The 18,825-nt window shown below is 55.1% G+C and overlaps 1 protein-coding gene across 1 annotated transcript in view; it reads left to right on the plus strand.

Moving 5' to 3' along the window:
* The window catches only part of VAC14 (VAC14 component of PIKFYVE complex), a 58,917-nt gene extending 41,532 nt beyond the window's left edge, over positions 1-17,385 (plus strand). Inside the window, exons 15-19 of the mRNA XM_064723373.1 lie at positions 11,407-11,581; positions 12,308-12,426; positions 13,238-13,317; positions 14,842-14,992; positions 16,499-17,385. Coding sequence (XP_064579443.1) covers positions 11,407-11,581; positions 12,308-12,426; positions 13,238-13,317; positions 14,842-14,992; positions 16,499-16,661 — 688 coding nt within the window. The 3' untranslated portion in view covers positions 16,662-17,385. The remainder of the gene's footprint in view (positions 1-11,406; positions 11,582-12,307; positions 12,427-13,237; positions 13,318-14,841; positions 14,993-16,498) is intronic.
* Positions 17,386-18,825: the final 1,440 nt, after the last annotated feature.

Below are 18,825 nucleotides of genomic sequence, written 5' to 3' on the forward strand. Positions count from 1 at the left end.
TGGCCGGTCAGGACGCAGGCAGCAGAGCGGCACCGAGCTTTTCAGCTCACACTGAGATTTGCAGGCTGGATTGAATTCCTGTTGGTTGGTACCAGTGCAGTGGGATGGGGGGATTAAGGGAGAGGTTAAGCCCCTACTGCATGGACATCAGTGTGGCTGCTCGGAGCACAGTGTGAGGAGAGGGCTGGCTGTCCTTGCAAGGAGCTGTCTTCTCCCCTCAAGCAGCCCCCAGGGCTGGTTGTGCAGTTCCTGTGCTGTCCCCAGGGTCAGGCTGAGCTCCAGGAGCTGGTTCAACTGGCTAAGTCAAGCCTAGCACCAAAGCAGCCAGGTTTTTGCTGCTCTCTGAGATGGAACAGCTCAGGCATTCAAGGCTGATGTACCTTGCCACAGCAAATGAACCCTCTAGGGTGTGGGATGTGCTTGAGGGGCCCGGAGACATCCCTATGCATGTCGTGTGGGGATGCTTTGAAGCACAAGGCTTAATTTTGAAGCCCAGCAAGGCCATTTTCTTGCAGATCAGTGGCACCCTGGGGCAGAGAGGATGCCTGAGTCAGCACTTTGCTCCCCAGGCACAGCCTGCACGCAGGGGTTGTCTCAGCTTGTTTTATAGAGCTGTTAAATGAACCTCCCCACTGCCTGGCACTTTCTCACAGGGTGTTTTCTGAGGTTAAGCTGCTTGGAAGAGGCCCTGGCGTGACTTTTCAACCACCTGGCATGTGATGCACCTGGTGAGACTTGTCCATTTGATTAGGGATGGCCTTTGGGGGTATGCTTGAACCCTGTGGGGACTGGCCAGGAGGGCTGGCTGGCTCTGCACCCGCTCTGGAAGACATAGAGTGGAGCATATAAGGTTGTTCAGCCAATTTATGGCATTAGCTGCAGAGCTGGAAAATCCCAAGTCTCGTGATGGGGCCACAGATTTATACTTCCAGCAGACGGGAAAAGTTCACCTGGCTGGAAATTCTGACTGTTCTTGAGATCTCAAAGCCCTGCTGGGATGAGGCCAGTGGAGAGCTGGATAATGAGGACAGAGCTGAGGACAAAGACTGGCAGGTCACACTGGGTGCATGAAGGTCTGGGGTGGCCAGTCCCTCTTTTAGGGCATGACAGGGCTCTTCTGCCTCTGAGGGCCTGACTGTACAACACCAGTTTCTCCACAAAAAGTATTGAAAAAGACTCAAAGTGAGTTTGAACCTGCTAAGCAGGATAAGGAGTCAGAGAGGAAGGGAGCAGAGGGCTGGAGGAGCGTGGAGCACAGATCTGATGCTCTTGGCAGGCCCGCAGTGAGGTGCGTGTTAAATCACTTCTGACTGGCCTGCCTGGCATTCCCAGGGCCCTGCTCTGTCTGGGAGAGTGGGAAGGGAAGGGCTGCCTGCCAGCATCCCAGTGAGCAGGGCTGTCAGCAGGGAGTGGGATGGGGGTTTAGCTGCAGGTTTGGGTAGCAAGGGATGCACTGGGGATCCTGTACAGAGCCAGTGGGTGTTTGTTTTGGTAATAAGGGAGTGCCACAACCACAGGATGCCTCTATACTGCAGTGAGCCAGTTTCCCTCCAGCCCCATCCTGCCTCCCACCTCATCCCTAACCTTGTCCTTTCCTCCTGCTGTGCTGTCCTCACTTCCCAGCCCCTCACTGGGAGATCTCAGGAGCTGGGGCTAACCAAAACCCTCCTCTTCTCCCAGGCCTGGATGCTCTTGAGCTCCTCTGGACACACATTTTCCTTGAGCAAACACCCCAGTACCCCCTGATGATCTGGAGGCACCCAGTGCTGGGATGCAGGACCCACTCCTGCTCCTTCCTTTGGATGTGCTGATGCCACTGTGCCCCCTCCAGCTCCCATTGCCAAACCCATGCCCTGAAAATCCCTCTACAAGTGAATCAGGGCTGGAGGGGGGACACGTGTCACCTCTTCCTCTCTCCCACCCTCGGTGCCACTGCAATGCAGAACAAAACCTGCGTTTGTTTTTGCGGGAACCATTTGGCTTGTGCTCAGCAAAGTGCAAAAAAAAAAAGAAGGGGAAAAAAAATGGAGGCTCTTTGATAAACTGTGATATGAACTCGGGTAAAATCCAAACAGCTGTGAGTGCTACAAGGGAAGCTTCTGTGTCGGGAGGCAGCGAGCCTGCGAAAATCCACTGCTCTGCCTGCCAGGATGCTCGCTGGCCGCCTGCCCTCCGGCGTTAATGAACTGTGCATTCGCCATCCCCCTCCTCATGCCTCACCGAGAGCAGGAACAGGAGAAAGCTTTTTAGTTTGTGTTTTTTTTGTCCATTTGCAAAGCAGAAAGAGGGACTCCCTGTCACCCGAGGCCCCGGCCAGGCACAGGGTGATGGAGCAGGGTGGTGAATATGCTCAGTTCTGCAGAGCTCAGTGGGCTTCTCCTCACTCGTCTCCAGCCCATTCCTCTGTGCCTCCTTTTAATGCTCCCTGCTCCCCAAAACCTTCTCTCCCCCTGCCTGGAGATCCAGAAGAGTGATACAGCAATGTGGTGGCAAACAGGCTCTGCTTTCCTGCATTCTCCCTCTGCTCCAGCCTTGCACTGTGAATGCCCTCCGTGCTCTCTTCAGGCTCCTATGGGATTTGGAAGGAAGCCAGCAACCCCACTGTACCTCCAAAAGCCCCTAGCTCTCAAATTGCCTCTTTTACATTGCACAGTGAGCTCCACAAGCCCACAGGAGCATGTGTGTATTGAGGTTTTAATTCACTGAGGCTGTGGGACATCATTCTGGACTCTGATACCCTCCCAGCCCCGTGAAGCAGGAGCCAGAGGGGGGAAAACCCAGTTTCCACCAGAGCAGAGGTTGGCTCTGGAATCACAATGCCCCAGCAGTCAGTGACAGCATGACCTTCACAAGGGAGGAGACTGGTTGCCCTGTCAAAGGATTATCCCTGCTGGGAGAGCAGGAGCTGGGTCAGCCCTGGCCAGCTCCCTGCTGGTGCTGTACCCCCAGGGAAGGACAGGAGATGCCTCCACGGAGCTGCAGGGGCTGGATGAGCTGGGGTGCACCTGGAAATGAGTTTGCTGTGCTAACCCAGCAAAGCTGCTCCAGGAGCAGCCGTACTTGGAGGTGCTTGGAAGGGTTTGATGGGTTTTCCTGGAGAAAAATGGGAACCACATGTGAGCAGCAGTGGGCTGGGACTAATTTGGGTCAGTGAGAGGGTGGAGGGGAGGAAGAGGAAATGTGTGTAGGGGAGGAAAACCCTCACAAAACAGCCAAGTTCCTTCAAAGGGCAGGTCCCCAGGTAGGGATATCTGCTTCCTCCCAGCACTTTCCCTAGGATCACAGCAGGAATGCTGTGGAAGGAGGGAGCTGGGATAAGGCAAACTGGACAATGGGGAGAGGAGCCCACAGCTTCCCTGCTTGCTGACTGTCATGTTCTGCAGAGCAGGGATTCAGCACAAGCAGCTTCCAAAGTGTCTCCCAAATTTTTTTTGCCTGGCTGATGGGGTGACGACCCTCATCATGAGGAAGCAGCTTAACCTGTCTGATCCTGCTGGTTGGGCTCGGGTCTTCTGATGGTGCTTCCTTTTCTGGCTCTGCAGCTGTGACAACTCAGTTTATTCATCTTTGTGGAGGGAAGAGCCAGGACAGGAAATCAGGATGAGTAGCAGTGGTTTTCCCCCACCTGTCTTCCAGGGGATAACTTACTCAGTTATCCCCAGGCACAGGGATAAATCTGAGAAGAGCTCTCCTCAGCCAGTGGGTCCAGCTGGGCACTCTGCTCCCAGGATGGGATGTCCTCAGACAAGATTTCTCTGTATGGGACATCTTTAACTCCCCACTGAAAGCATAGAGCTGTGCAAAAGCCACCTTGGTTGAAGTTCCTGCCATTCAGTGCTTCTTCCCTTCATGCATGAGCTGCTCCTGGTGTTTAGCCGTACCTGGAGCTGGTCCCCTCAAAGCACTGGGTGCTCTCTTAGGGTCCTGGCAGGGCAGGGAGCATCCATCTGCTCTCCTCTCGTGCATCTGTGGGCCTTGGAGGGTTTGAGGGATATGGCTCCTCAGGCTGTATCCCTTTCTGGGATCCTTCCAGGGATCCTGGCTCAGAAGGCTGGGCAGGCTTTGTGATCCAGTGCAATGCTGAGAGGCAGCGGGCACGGAGGCAAGCCTGGCACCAAAGCTGAAATAGCATCTGGGCTGTCTAAACCATGGCATAAATGGGGTGTTTTTTCAGCTGACACTTGAGTAGGAAGTGCAGCAGGGCTCACTGAGTTATGGGCACCTCCTTCCCTGACCTCCAGGATGTGCTTGAGTTGTTGGCAGAAGAGACAAGGCAGCTTCACCTCCCCAGGGTACTCTTATCCCTAAGCCATGGGACACTGCCACCTCTTCCAACGCCTCTTTTCCTTCCTTCTGGAAAGCTTCACCCTCAGACACAGAGTGCATTCCTGCCACAGTCTATCCCTCTGCTTTCTGAGATCTAGAGATAGCCAGCAGGACCATTTTCCCTCAAATTTGTTTTCCCTACATGGCCATACAAAGGCTCATCCATCTCTAGGACAGCAACCTGCTCCTTGGCCACGCTTTTAGGAGCAAAAGCACTTTTATTTCTTCACCTTAAAGCAGAGTGATGGGGAAGGGTGAGCACAGCTCCCATCTGTGTACAAACTGTGCATGCCCTGAACAGGATCAGTCTCTCCCAGCTCCTGTTGCCACCGCTTTGCACCCGCTCCTTTAACCTATTTTATTTGCAGTGATGAGAAATTATAGGAGGAGAAATAAGGCGCTTGTCAGTTTTCTTGAAAATTAGGCCACAGCTGTCAGCCTGAAAGGGAAGCGGACGTCTCGAAGGAAGGATCTGCTGCTGCTGCTGCTGCTGCTGCTCTGCTGTTCTCCCCCACTCCCAAGCCAGGCCCTACCCTTCCTCCCCTTCCCAACAGAGTTTTCCTGACAACATCAGTGCCCGGTGTCAGTGCCCCTCTGGGAACAGGTTCTGGAGGGCTCACTTGAATGTGAGTTGTTCCTCTCAGCTGTGGTGGTGGCTGGAGCCAGGCACGTGCTCTGGTGCTGCTGCTGGTGCCTCCTGCCTGGGGCTTGAAGCCCCAAGAGCCCAGGGCAAGACTTGCATTTGCCATCCATTTTACCGTCGAGTCACTGGGAAGTTTAAAAGTTGGAAAATAAGTGCTTTGGGCAGGTAATTTTTTGCTTTCCTGGAGGGTTTGGAGGGGGAGGTCTGCCTGTTTTTCAAGTGAGACTTTTGTAGGTGCTCAGATGTTCCTACAGGATTTTGTAAGCTTTGCAGGTCATCAGTGCAGGTGCTCAGGACCAGGTTGGATGGGGCTTGGAGCAGTCTGGTCTAGTGAAGGGCATCCCTGCCCATGGCAGTGGGGTTGAAATGAGATTGTTTTTAAGGTCCATTCCAAGCCAAACCATTCCAGAATTCTAAGGGCAGGATAGTTTTATCCATAATTCACTATAAAGTTTCCTCAAGGAAAGTCCTGGCACACACCAGCTTGAGCAGCTGGAGACTGGTTCTGTTTGTCTGTCTAGTGGGCTTCCCCTTGGAGGAGCTGGCGCATTCATTTGTGTTATGCTAAAAGCTGGGCCATACCTTGGGCTGAGTGGACTATCAGGTTTCCAGATTTAGTTGTCTTTTAGCTTCTGGCCTATTCCAAAGGATATTACTCTTCCTTCTCCTTGCTACAGCCCTGTTTTCCTCTCCTGTTTGGTACAGAGCTGCAGGTATCTCACTGGTGATAAAAATATCCAGAGGTGTTGGATATCTGCTTGGAGAACTCAAGGTGATCTCGTGGAAGGGCACTGTTCTCCAGCCATGTCCAAGGTGGGAACAAGGCTGGGTTCATCACAAGAGGTGGATGTGCCCAGCTTCAGGCTGGGCTATCAGCTGTAGTGTGCAGCAGAGCAGCCATCCTGCCAGGCAGGACAGGGACCTCCCATGGCCTCATGTCCAGGGGGAGCACCAGGAGGAGCAGAAGCCACGGGCTGAGGCTCTGCAGGATCAAAATGCTGTTTCACCAGCTGAAGCTGGCCTCAAACACTGAGGTACATTTGTGCTGTGTCCTCTCAGGCATCGTCCTGGCTGCTGTGGGGATCCCCAGGGATGCCTGGGGAGCTCCTTTGGCTGAGGCAGCCCGGGCAGCGCTGAGCTGGCACCGCAGTTGTCACTGACGGCTGCTGCCAGGCAGACGCTCCGTGGGAGGCTCCTCTTGTTTGCACTGAAACACTCTGCACCTTTCCCTTTTCTAGAGAAGGCATCGCAGGGCTTGTCTCCTCCGGCTTTCCCACATCCACACATCCCCTCCCAGAATCCACACATCTCCTTCCCAGATCCACACATCTCCTCCCAGGATGGGCACATCCCTGGTCTGCAGCTTTCACTAGTTTCCCTGGGGAGTTGATAACCATTCCAGGAAACCAAAGCTGGTAAGGGTCCTTCTCCTTCCCAAACCTGCCTCCTGGACAGAGGGAGCTCCCCTGCTCCTAAACCTCACAAACCCTTCAAAATCCCTTACATAAAATGCTATGAATTTTGTAAAGCAGGAGCTGCTGGGGTTGCTATGGTTTCCCTTGCCCAGAGGAGCAGCTCTGGAGCCTGGATTCAGGAAAGGGGGGGATTAAAATGGAGGACTGGGATTTTCTTTGCTGATATGGAGGGAAAGGATGGGACAATGACATCCTCCTGCCTTCCCCACTTGCTCTCTTCTCCTTTTCCCCTTCACATCCTAATTTTATCTATGCTTTCTCTGCAAATTCCTAAAGGATCCCAGCTGCTGGGCCAGGCTGGGGATGTTGCTTTTGCTGGCAGGAGAATTTCAGGGGGATGGGGAGGGGCAGTGGGTATCACAGAGGCTGTGGATTTCCTGGTTAGGTGGGTTAAGCCAGGGCATCTTTTGGGGAGCCTGGGGTGTGGAGGAAGGGTGGGGGATAGCCTTTGGGAGGAGAGAGGAAGGGAGCAGAGGAAGAGGAGGGTTGGGAGGAAGTACGGAGGGGCTCTGCCCTCCTCACAGCTGTGGGAGTTTTTTTGAGACCCATGAGCAGAAAAGTGGAGCAGAACCCCTCAGAGCATCACTCCCAGGCCGCAGCCAGCTCCTTCCACAGCTCAGGCTCTGTCCCAGTTGCTGGAAGTGGGACGAGACATGATCCTCTCCCTGCTGGGGCCCCGTGTCTATTAGCCCAGAGCTAATAAAGCAAATCACTGGTGCTTAATGAAGAAGCACCTGCTTAATTGAACACAGCAGGATGGTGCTCAGCATGGCCAGGCAATGGGATGGGACCAGTGCTTCCCTCCAGGCACCCCACAGATCCCAGAGGAGGAGACAGTTCTGCAGTGAGACTGGATCTCATCTTACTTTTTTAGATTTTAGGGAAAAACAAACGTTCACCCTCTTCAAGCAGGCATTGGTCTGGTCTGAACCTCTGCCACCCTGTTCCTGCGTGGTGGCTGGGGCAGGGGATGGAGCTGAAGTGGTTAAAGGGACGAGCGGGCAGGATGGGAACTCTGACAGCTCCCTGAAATGATGATGTTTAGATTAGCCGGTTTCCAGGCATCGAGTTGTCAAAGCAAGAGGGCTGGGAGGGACGCCGGGGCTTGTCCTTAATTGGAGATGTGGCTCTAAAGCCACCCCATCTTGCCAACATCCTCTGGGCTCCAGCACACACTGCCCTGCAGCAGCTCCCTGCCCCTGCACGATCCCTGTTCTGCTTGCTCCCATTCCTCATCCCACCCCACTGACCATTTGTGTGATGAGAATTCATTGTGACTGACATTGCTGTGCTGGCAGTTTGGTGGCTGCTACATCAGAGACACAGGGGGACCCTAGGGTGGCATGGGCACGCAAAGCTTGTGGTGACCTCTGTGGCTCTTCCCTTGGCCAGCCTCGTGTTGTCGAGGAGTCCTTTAGGCAAGGGGACGGGCAGGGTGCTGTGACTGCAGCAGGGGCTGGAGGTGACCTGCTGGGTCCCCTGGGAGCTCCCGGGGTGGCTCGAGGTGTCCCCAAGGCATCGTCACGCTGCAGGTGGATGCTGCCTCCCATCTGCCTGCAGCCACATTCCTTGCCTGCATAGGAAAGGCTTGAATAACCCTTTTAATTTGAGGAGTTAAATTTTAATGGCCTGGATAGCACATTTCATTATCGCCATGTGCCTGCACTGCCGGCTGCGTAACATAACCAGAGTGTGCCATGATGCTCTGTGGCTCCTGCCTCCCTGGGGACACTTCCTGCCCTCTTCTTCCATGCCAGGACATCCCTGAGGACTCTCTGCATCCCCATGAGCAAGGGGATGCACATCACCCATAGGGATGCAAGGAAAGCTCCAAGGAGAGACATCTTGCTGGAATGATGCTTCAGGGGGATTAGCCAGTTCCTTTCCTCATCACATCATGTATGTGTGGGGAGATATATATATATTTAAGGGTTGTGTGTGTGTATATATATATATATATATACACATATTTATGGGATGTATATATCCAGGATATATTTATGGTGTGCACATATAAGGGGTATGGCTCCCACTTTCCCTCCCCTCTGCCTTGTTCCCTTCCACAGCCACTCCACTGACATCTCAATTGAAGCCACCTGTCCTCTGTTCAGCCCCTTTCCCTGCCTCCTCCCAGCCAGCCTGGCGTTCCCCTCATGCCATCAAAGCCTCCCAGGGAATGGGCTCCTGGGGACCCTCCCGCCCCACCAACAGCCGCCTGCTGCTGGCAGTTGGGCTCAGCTGTCACAGAGACCAGCAGCTGCAGGACCGGCCAGTTGTCCCCTCCTTTGGGGATTGCTTTTGGGATATTCCAACCAAGGGGCTTCATGGAGGGGAGTGTGAGGTCTCTGCCACTGCCATAGGAGGATGCTGTGCACTGGCAAACTCATTCTGCTGGTGGATCCCAGAGAACCTGGGGGCAGCTGGAGGGGCTGGTGCCCAAGCAGGACAGCATCCCCCTGAGGTGACATGGCTCTGAAGAAGAGGGACAGTGTCCACACAGCTCCTTCTCTAACACCCTGACAGTTTCCAGTTCCCCAGTGCCACTGAAAGGACGGGGGAGAATCCCAATCCTGCCCCACTAATCAAAACCAGGCCTGAAATTAGAAAGCAGCTCACATTCAGCCCTCTGCTCACTGCGAGCACAGTGCTCACCAACCAAATGGCAGAGCTCCTGTTTATGGAAAGCAAGAGCCTTCCTTTCCATGGAGGACTGGTGGAAGGGGAACCTGAAAGGCACCCTTTTTGTCATGGGGGAGCTTTGGAGGTTACTGAATTACCCTCCCTAGCACTGTTTTTTTTTTTTGTTAAAGCTCTTGCTATAGTCTTCTTGCCTGGAAGGTGTAAAACACCAGCTCCCCACTAGGCATGAGCATTGCAGCCAGTCCCAGCTGTGCTGGTGCACCAACCACTTCACTGTTGAGACTAAAACTATATCCCAGTGTTTTTTCCTGGAGAACCCATCCCTTCTTGGGCGCATTAAACCATCCCACTTCATGGTTCAAGTGCGCAGCACAGCTTCTGGAGAAAGCTTGGCAAGGCTGGGGCATCAGTTATCCCCCCTTGCTGGAGAAGGGTAACATGGAGCCACCTTACTCCTGGGCTGGGCTTGCTCCTGCTTTGCTGCAGCTGGCAGTGACTGCATCCTGCCTGCAACGCTGAGCTATTGATTTGCTTTTGGCTCCATCAGCCTGGGCTAAAAACCTCTGCCTTCCCCTTTCCTCCCTCCATGCCTCACTTTCCCACCGCTCTCCCTCCTCCAGCCAGCCTGTGTCCAAGCGGCAAGAAATCAGGGAAGCGTTTTCATCGCCATGAATGCAGCCGGTTACGTAAGAATAATTGGGATAAATGAGCTTATTTATCACAGCCCATTCCATTTTAGCGGGGTCCAGGCGATCGCCGGGCTGGGTTACATAAAATCCCGCACAGAGCATCTCATTGTCCGGCAGCAGCCACGCGGGGTGCGGGAGCTGCCCGTGGAGAGCAGCCAGCCTGGGTGAGGAGGGAAGGGATTATTTGGCAGGGCAGAGAGGTGGGAGGAAGATGGGGGGTTTCTTCCTCATTTTGTTGAGGAGGGAAGATCTGTTTCTTCATTCTCCTCCTGTGTACCTAAACCAGCAGGATTTAGGGTGTGGTGTTTGGAGTCTAACTGTAGCCAAATAGTCTTCCTCTGGTCTGTCCTCACAGGAGCAGGGGCTGGAAACTCACATCCTTCCTCCTCCTCATCCCAGGAGGGGAAAATATGACTTCCAGGCAGGGGATGTTCAGGTGTACCTCCTACCTCCCAGCCAAACCAGGTAGTTAGTGACACCTCCCACCCAGCAGCCCAAGCAGTTGATCCTTGTTTTGCCTCTTAATCCTCTCAGAGATGCCTTCAGGGGGAAATCTGAATCCAGCTAAAATTATCTGGTGGGGAACTGTGTTTGGTAGGAGCTGGGGGAAAGCAGAGTTGCTCTGGGGATGCCTTGCTATCCCTGTCAGTCCATGGGGAAATGTGGTGAGCTAGGGAGCATCCCAGTTTCAGGAGAAGCTGAGGAGCTAGGTGGGCTTCCCTGTATCCCTCCAATCCCCACACTGGGGATCTGAGCTGGCACTGGGCAGCATTTCAGGTGTCCTCAGACAAACTGCCCAGGAAGGCAAGAGCCTGGAGAAAAACAGGAAATCCCCAAATCCAAACAAATGTGGTAGAAAAAAAAATCAGATGGTTTTATTTTTTTGTTTCTGGACTTTAAAAATGTTGAAAATCTCGGGAATGCCTCAAGGTTTGTTAAGCAGGACATTCCTGCTGTGACCCAGCCAGGCAGATCAGCGTGGGCCGCAGTGGTGGTTACACTGTTTTGGGGAAAACACTGCTGGCAGGATATCCAGTGGAACAGAGACATCTTCCAGCTTCACCAGCTCCATCTCCGGAGCCACGCAGCACCGCATCTCGTGGCAGCTGGAGCATGGAGGAGTTCAAAGAGCAGCCTCTGGCTCCAGGACTGCCTGGTTGCACAATACCAGGAGGAATTGCTTCGCCCCAGTGGCTGCACTCCCTGGGATGTTCCCCAGTGTCAGTGGGATACTGGTCGGACTAGACCATCACATGCCATCTGCAGTGGTGCTGCTGCACACTCACTACGCTGGTCAGGCTGGAAAGTGACACTGAAACCTCCTGAGGGGGTCATGGGAAGGCTTGAGGTGGCACGAGCCATAGCAGTGGGTGTCAGCAAGGTCCCAAAGCAATATGACCAGGGGCATGTCTTAGCCCATCTATGGTTTTTTGTTCTTGTCCTGGTGTGAATAACTGCATCCTCCAAGTGCAGAGCCTGGTATTGCCCCTTCTGGTGCCACCACACTCACCCAGCCTCTGGTGCACGCAAATCTCCTCCCTGGTCCTCTCTGGAGAAGTGGGCTCACATCAGAGTCTTGATTGTGCTCATTAACCATCCTTTCCCCCTGGTTTCTCTCCTCTGTTATACACAGGCAGCTTTGTGTACTTCTGAATGCAGAGAACATCTTCCACTCCATGGCAGACATTCTGCTTAGGGAGGAGGATCTCAAATTCGCCTCTACCATGGTCCACACCCTCAATACCATCCTGCTGACGTCCTCTGAGCTCTTCCAGCTGAGAAACCAACTGAAGGACCTAAAGACCCCGGTATGAGCAGCAGGAGCAGGCTTAGCAGCTGGAGGGACATAATGGGGATGGTGGGGACCTGGCAGCCACCAGGGAGTGTGTCTTGCTGCTCAGTCCCTGCCTGGTGGGTCCCAAAGTTGGAGCTTGGGCAGCCTACTTATTTATCCACCCTTCAGGAGCTGAAGATGGGCTTGGAGGATCTGCCCAATTCTTGCTTTTCTCCCTGAAATGAGAATGGGCTTACTGAGCCCTCAAGCAGCTGCTGCCTCCCTCTATCTGCCCCACCATGGGCTGTGGGACAGGTGACAGCAGGAGGAGAGTCCTGCAGTTCCTCAACTCTCCCTCCCAGGAGCATGCCCACAGGATTTGCTGAGCAGTTGCCACCAGCACCAGTGACATCCAAGGAAGGAGAGAAGGAAGATTTATACTCCTCCTTCTCCTGCTGAAAACCAGTGATGCAGGGGTGTCCCCTTGGGTGGGACAGTATTGTGCCCCAGCCCCTTATCCTGTGGTGGACTCAGCAGCCCTGAGTGCCCCCTCATCATGCTGTCACTGCAAAGCCCAACTGGTCTCCATCTCTTGATGCTGAGGCTGATGCCAGTGCCAGGTGGACATGGTGGATCCAGAAATATCCCTTTGTGTTTTGGTGGCACTTGCCAGCCTGGCAGGTTGGTGTTGAGTTCCTGGGGCCATGCCACGTCAGTGCTGCCAGTGTGACCAAACCCCAATGGTTCTCTCTTTCCCCAGGAAAGCCGTAACCTCTTCTGCTGCCTGTACCGCTCCTGGTGTCACAACCCTGTGACCACCGTGTCCCTCTGCTTCCTTACCCAGAATTATAAGCATGCCTACGACCTCATCCAGAAATTGTATCCTTTGGGGATTTTCTGCCAGGGTGGGGCCTGAGCTGGCCCTTAGTCCCTCTGTGGTAACCAAGGTCACCCTGCAGGCCAGCCCAGCCTCCTGCCTGCAGCCCATCATTACCGGGGCAGGGCAGCCTGTGCTGGGTGTGTGCCAGCTCCCTTCCCCTGGTGTCATCCCTTTTTTTGTGGTAAAAAGGGAGGAAGGCGTGCACTGACTGAGCCTTGACCTTCCCCTGCCCAGGAGGGGAGGTTCCTCAACATCCTCTTCCTCCCAGGAAGATGAAGACTTTGGCCTCCTGGCCTGGTGAGGAGCAGGCAGTGCCCAGAACGGCACAATCCCCGGTGAGCTCACCATCTGTCTGCTGCAGAATGATTATTTCATGTGCCAGCAAACCCCAAGCCTCTCTGAGTAGTTTTCCAAACGAAGAAGCTCAATAACACGCTCAAGTTCCCTTCCCAGTGCACACTGGCATTCCTTCTGGGACACACACCATCCCTGTGGGTCAGGAGGGTAAAAGCAAGTGTCCTCCCCTGAACACTCATCCTGCCTCCTCTCAGCTTTTTGGGTAGTCTGTGTTTTCCCCTATACCTGCCTGCTCATCTGTCTCCCTCCATCATCCCTTGGCCACCCTGCAGACCTTTCAGCCCTGTCTGTGTGCAAGCCCCGCCTGTTCCCTGCCCACTCACATCCCACAGGAGCTGTGGGTGCAGGGAGGCTTTGGCAAAGCCACGATCCGCACCAGGCATCGCCCTCGTGAGCCATCTGCTGCTGCCCTGCCACCTTTTCCCAAGGTACCATCCTTAACAGCCACATCAGCGGGGATCTGGAGATCAATGCGGATTTCCTCAGTGAGGTGGACAAGCTGGTGCAGCTCATCGAGTGCCCCATATTCACATGTAAGGAAAGGAGGAGACCCCGGGTGGGTGCTCCCCTCCCCGCGCCTCCATCGCAGCGGCAGCCGCCGCACGAGGAAATAGAGCAGAAGTTATGAGACTTCTTGCCGGGAGGTTTGCCCAGCGCTGGAGCTGCCCACGGGAACAGGGCACGCTGGCAGCATGGGGGGGCAGCGTTGCCCCCCAGATATAGGTTAAGGGAGCGAGCGGCACTGGCAGCCAGCAAAAGGGATGGGGGAAGGGATGGAGGGGGCCTGGATCACACTGAGCATCTCCGGGGTGCACGAGGAGGGCATCAGATGGGGGAACCCTCTGTGCCACCCTCTGTGGGTGCTGCTGGGGTCCTTAGCAAGAAAAAAGGGTTTCTCTAGAAATGAAGAGTTAAGCTCTAAAAAACAAGCTGATGTTTTCTCCAGCCTCCAGCAATGTGGGTCCCCCCCTGGGTAATGCAGCAGTACCTAAACAGGGGCTCAGCAGTGTGACACTGGGAGCCAGGATGGTGGCAGGGGATGACAGTTGCTGTGGGGGCATTTCTCATTATTAATTTGCTACCCCTGGGCTTCTCATTGAAGGTATAGCAGGGCACTGAGGTTGTTGGGAAATGTCCTCAAAAGGACTTTGTGGGGCACCTGTATAGGTCCGGGGTGATACTAGGGAATATTTAAGGGAAGCGGTCTAGAGCAGCTGGGCAGTAGAGACCCTCATTCATGCTCCCTCCTGTAGGCCCTGTCCCATATCCCCAGGATGACTGTCCCAATGTGTGAGGCACCCATGTGTCTGTGGCGGTTTTGCATGCCCCAAAATTATTCATTGATGGTTCCCCAGCCCACTCACCTTAGTCCATACATCTAGGTAGGGGATAGATGTGTCCCCCATAAAGTGGCATCCCTGGTGATGGCTCCTTTCTCTGGGAGACACCAGTGGTACAAGTGACAACCAGGAGATGAGATGCTGAGACGCAGACCTTGCCCCATCTCCTGGGCTGCCCCTTCAGCTGCATTTAGGGCTCCAGAACACTTCTGCCATGAGCACAGCAAGGGATGGAGCCAGAGGGGGGTTTTGCCTCTGCTGAGCAGAACTGAGGCACAGGACATGTAGCACTCAGAACCAAGCAGAAGGAGTTCCTTCTGCTCCAGAGAGTCCCCAGGAGGGTGTCACCCAGCTGTGATGCTTCAGGGTGGGTATTTCTGCTAAATCTGGAGAAGCTGAGGGGCAATCCTATGTTGCATGTGTGTTCTCAGGCAGACAGCATGGACAGCCTCAGGAGTGAGTGGTATCAGGAGTGGCAGATTCCTGATACCACTGGGGAGCCAGTTGCCCTCAGGGGGCTGTGTCAAGAAGAGTGGATTTTGGGGCACTGTGGGACACCAAGATGGGTTAATGAAAAGGGAGAGGGGTGCCATCAAGTGCCCCCTTGGGTTGGCTGGCAGAGGCTTAGGATATCAGAGGGGGTGGGAGGAACCTGCTATTGCAGCTGCAGATTAAATGCCTTTCCCTGCCTTCCCATCCTCTTCTGTCCTCTTCCAGATCTCCGGCTGCAGATGCTGGATGTGAAGAACAACCCCTACCTGATCAAGGCTCTCTATGGCCTGCTGATGCTGCTGCCCCAGACCAGCGCCTTCCAGCTCCTCTCCCATCGCCTGCAGTGCGTGCCCAACCCAGAGCTCATGCAGACCACGTAAGTGCTGGGGGGATGGACCAGCATCAGCATCAGGGCTGGATCAGCTGTTCCCCACAGCTGAGCATCCCTGCCATCCCAGGCTCAGCTCCCATCCCGGGCTCAGCCCCATGATCTGGCTTCCCCCCCCCCAGCTCCGCTGTGGCCGTGGCTGCTCCTTGTCCCCACGGCCGGGAGTGTTGGCCAGGGGGGTTTTTTGTGTCTATATTTGGTAACCCTGGGAGGGCTGTGCCTCATCCACAGGCATTTGGCATCCGGGATGGAAAATTTCACTTGTGGGGTCGCTATGGAAACGAGCAGAGCTGGGAAGGAGGTTTATGGAGAAAGACTCCAGCAGCTGGGGGGGGGGCTCCCAAAGCATCCCCCCTGCAGCCTGGACAGCCTTCACAGCACCCAAAAGGGGCCTGGCACCCTGCTAATGCCTCCGGATGGCTGCTCCATTCCCCCTCCTGGCCTTTGGGGATGCGTGAGATGTGCAAGGGCGGCATCTCCCTGGGGACCAGCTGAGATCCTCATGCTCCCTGCCCAGGGGTGCTGCCAGTGGGATTTGCTTTCCAACCCTTAGCTAATGAATAGTGGGGGGGCTTGATGATAAAGCTGCCTCTGCCTTGGCGCAGCGCTGGGAACAAAAAGAGCTCCCAAGATGGGCAGGTTTCTGAATTAACCCCCTGCTGCTGTTGTCGCTCCTTGGCTTTTAACTGCTTCCCTGGGATGGCTTTTATCCCTCATGGCCTCCGGCACTGAGCTCCTACCCACAACCCAGCACTGATATTTAATTGGGGGGGCGGAGAGGGGGCTGCATGTGCTTCCCCCTCCTTTTTTCTCCCCACTAACCCTGGCAGTGGGGGTTTTTCGAGCTGTCAGACAGCCTGAGCATCTGATTAACTCTGACCTACATTCCTTCAAACACCGAAGCCGGCTTTCATAACCGGCCAGTCCCAGCTGCCCCCTCCCCAGGGACATACCAGGGCCACCAGAGCTGCCTGCCATCTTCCCATGGGCATCCTGTGGCTGGTGTCTGCTCCTTCCTTGCATGGGGACAGCACAGGGATGGGTATCCATGGCTAGAACCCTAGGGAGCCTGCATTTGGAGCCATGGGTGCTCATCCCTGAGGACTGTTCCTGCTGCCACTGGATGTTTTTTGCTTGCTTAAAGAAGCAGACATGGAAACTGAGGCATGTGGCCCTGGCATCCTTATCTCGCTGGTTTTGACTGTAATGGATTGGAATAAAGAGGAGTGTGTGTCAGAGGAATTAAACCTCCCATATGGGGCCAAGATGCAGATGTCCCTTGTCCCCTCCTTGTCCCAGGACCTCTTGGGCTCTATATCTCACACCTTTAGAGGAAGAAGATATATCTTTGGGGGTGTTTTATGAGGCACCAGCATGACTAGGATTTGCTGAGCTCAGCTTCTTCAGGATAAGCTTTTGGTGCTGCCAGTGCTGGATGCTCACAGCACCAAACATCTGCATCCCCTTCCCACCCTCTCTCTTCCCACCCTGCAGGGACAACACCAAGCCCAGCACCAGTTTGAAGAGAACAGCAGCCTGCAACATTGACTACACGGAGCTGCTGCAGCACTTTGAGAAGGTCCAAAACAAGCACCTGGAAGCAAAACACCAGCGAGCCGGGCGGGCAGAGCAGCTGGACCGGCGGGTGGTCCTCTGAGCACCCCTGCGGCCGCCGCGGGTGTGCACAGCTGCTGGGGCAGGGACCAGGGGACACAGACCAGGGAACAGACCAGGGAACAGGCACACCGGTTGCTGGCCACCGGAGGATCTGGTGGGTTTAATGGAGATGGGCGAGAGCTCCACACAGGGCTGATTTTCCCCCCCACTGTGTGTATGGATGAGGGAGGACCCTCAGGCTGTGCCCAGCTTTTCCTGTGGGTGCTGGGGGGACATGGGGAAGGGTTGCCCGAGGAGAGGACTGGGGTAAATCACCTCATCTTCCCTTGCAATGGGGTGAGGGAACTTCCCTTTGCTTTGCTAATGCCTTCCCCATGACTGTCAGCTGAGCACCCAGCCTGCTGCCAGCAGCACCGGAGGAGGGGAAGGGAAGACGGGAGCAGCCCCTGGCCTTCTGCCCTGGAAAACAAGCACCGGGGCCACCAGCCACCTCTCACCACCCTGACTTCCACCCTCTGGTTCTGAGGCCCTGCTGGAGGTGGCATCTCACTCGGGGAGACATTCCTGTGCCTGACACTTGTCCCCTTCCCTGCATTCACGCATCCTCTCTGAGTCCCTGGCTCTTGGCAGGGACAAATGCACAGCTTCAACTCCCAGCCGGCACCAGGGGACATGGGGAGCAGTGGACCTAACCCCAGACTCCATTCCTTGTTCCTTCATTAAGCTCCCCATGATAAAATAAACAAGCAATGCAGAACAGCCCATTCCTTGTTGCTGGGCTTCCCATCATAGTTTTGTTCCCAAGTGGAGCCAAAAACACAGCAAGGGCAGGGGATGGCGTGGAGCGTCTTGCTTGACCCTGTGCCCTGGGCTGGCCCAGCCCTGCCACGTTGGCTTGCCAGCAAGCAGAACTTCTCCGCCTGCTCTTCTTCCCAGCAGGAAAAAAACGCCACTGAAATTCTTCCAGGCCATGGTCACGAAACCACAGCACAGTGACAGGCATTTTCCTGGCCCTGAGCAGCTGCTGGTGTTGCCTTCATCCTGTCCTGTGGCACCCAGGGACCCCAGCACGTGCCAGGCTACTGCAGTCTGGGGGGACACCATTGCATCCCCTGCACGGTTCAGGCCCTCGCTTGATCCCAGGAAAAGGGCGGTTGGAGGAATTTGTGGAGTTTTTATGGCTTCTGGCCTGTTTACAGGGAGGACTGTCTCTGGCAGTGGGTTCCCCAAACAGCCCCATACCGGCGCTGCTTTGGCCAGGATAAAGACATTCCTGTCATTCCCGGGGAAGGGCTTTCCAGACCCAGTCACGGCGGGTTAATTTTAACAGCCAGCCCTCAAGGATGTGTGAGCAGTGGCTTCTCAAGCCAGCCTGTGTCTCAGGGTGCTGGGGGTACCTGTTGCTGAACCCCTGGGTCATTATCAGTATGGGCCAGGGTGGGCTCTGCCTCATTCCTGCCGAGCTCATTGCTGCTGAGCAGCCTCTTTCCACACTGAGGGAATGGGTTTATGGAGAGAAATTCCAGCCGGCTGCTGGAGTGCTGAGCCCTAATTGTTTCCTTATGGGTGGCTCTTGACCAACACCGTCCAGAGTAGTGTGGGCATCATCAGCATGGGATCAAGACTACTTTTCTGGCAGGAGGGGGAATAGGTGACTCAGGCTGAAACCCTTGCCCAGCTGAGCGTCATTGCACTACAAGGGGTAGGAAGGTTTGTCGGGTTCAGCCTGGCACCCCCAGATCCCAGGAGGCTGGGGCTGGGGCCTCGGGATGCCTGTGGGAAGGGTTTGTCTGCTGGCAGGCCATGCATTTCCCATGGCTCCCTGATAATCGAGTGCACGGACACATTTCAGAGCTGTCGTGTAACTACTGCAGAGGGAGTTCACTCTTCAGTACATCTTGGAGGGTCAGGAAGGCAATGGGGGTCAAACACCCTTTGGGGAGAGGCAAATCCCCCCGGTGCCTCCAGAGGTCTAGGAATGCCTCTGGACATCCCATGGCATCTCCAGGTGCAGTGTCTTCACACACTCCCTGGGGCTCTCCTGCTCCTCACCCAGCACCTCAAGATAATCCCTGGGGGTTCCTGCACCGCCCCGGGAGCAAACCCCGATGCTGCCTCCACCAGTGCCGCATCTCCAGGCATCCCTCGGGTCTCCCTCCGCTGTAGTCCGGGGCACGCGGTGTTGCTCCCAGGCCCCCCCGCTC

Source organism: Zonotrichia leucophrys, chromosome 11 (assembly GCF_028769735.1).
Source record: "Zonotrichia leucophrys gambelii isolate GWCS_2022_RI chromosome 11, RI_Zleu_2.0, whole genome shotgun sequence".
NCBI lineage: Eukaryota > Metazoa > Chordata > Aves > Passeriformes > Passerellidae > Zonotrichia > Zonotrichia leucophrys.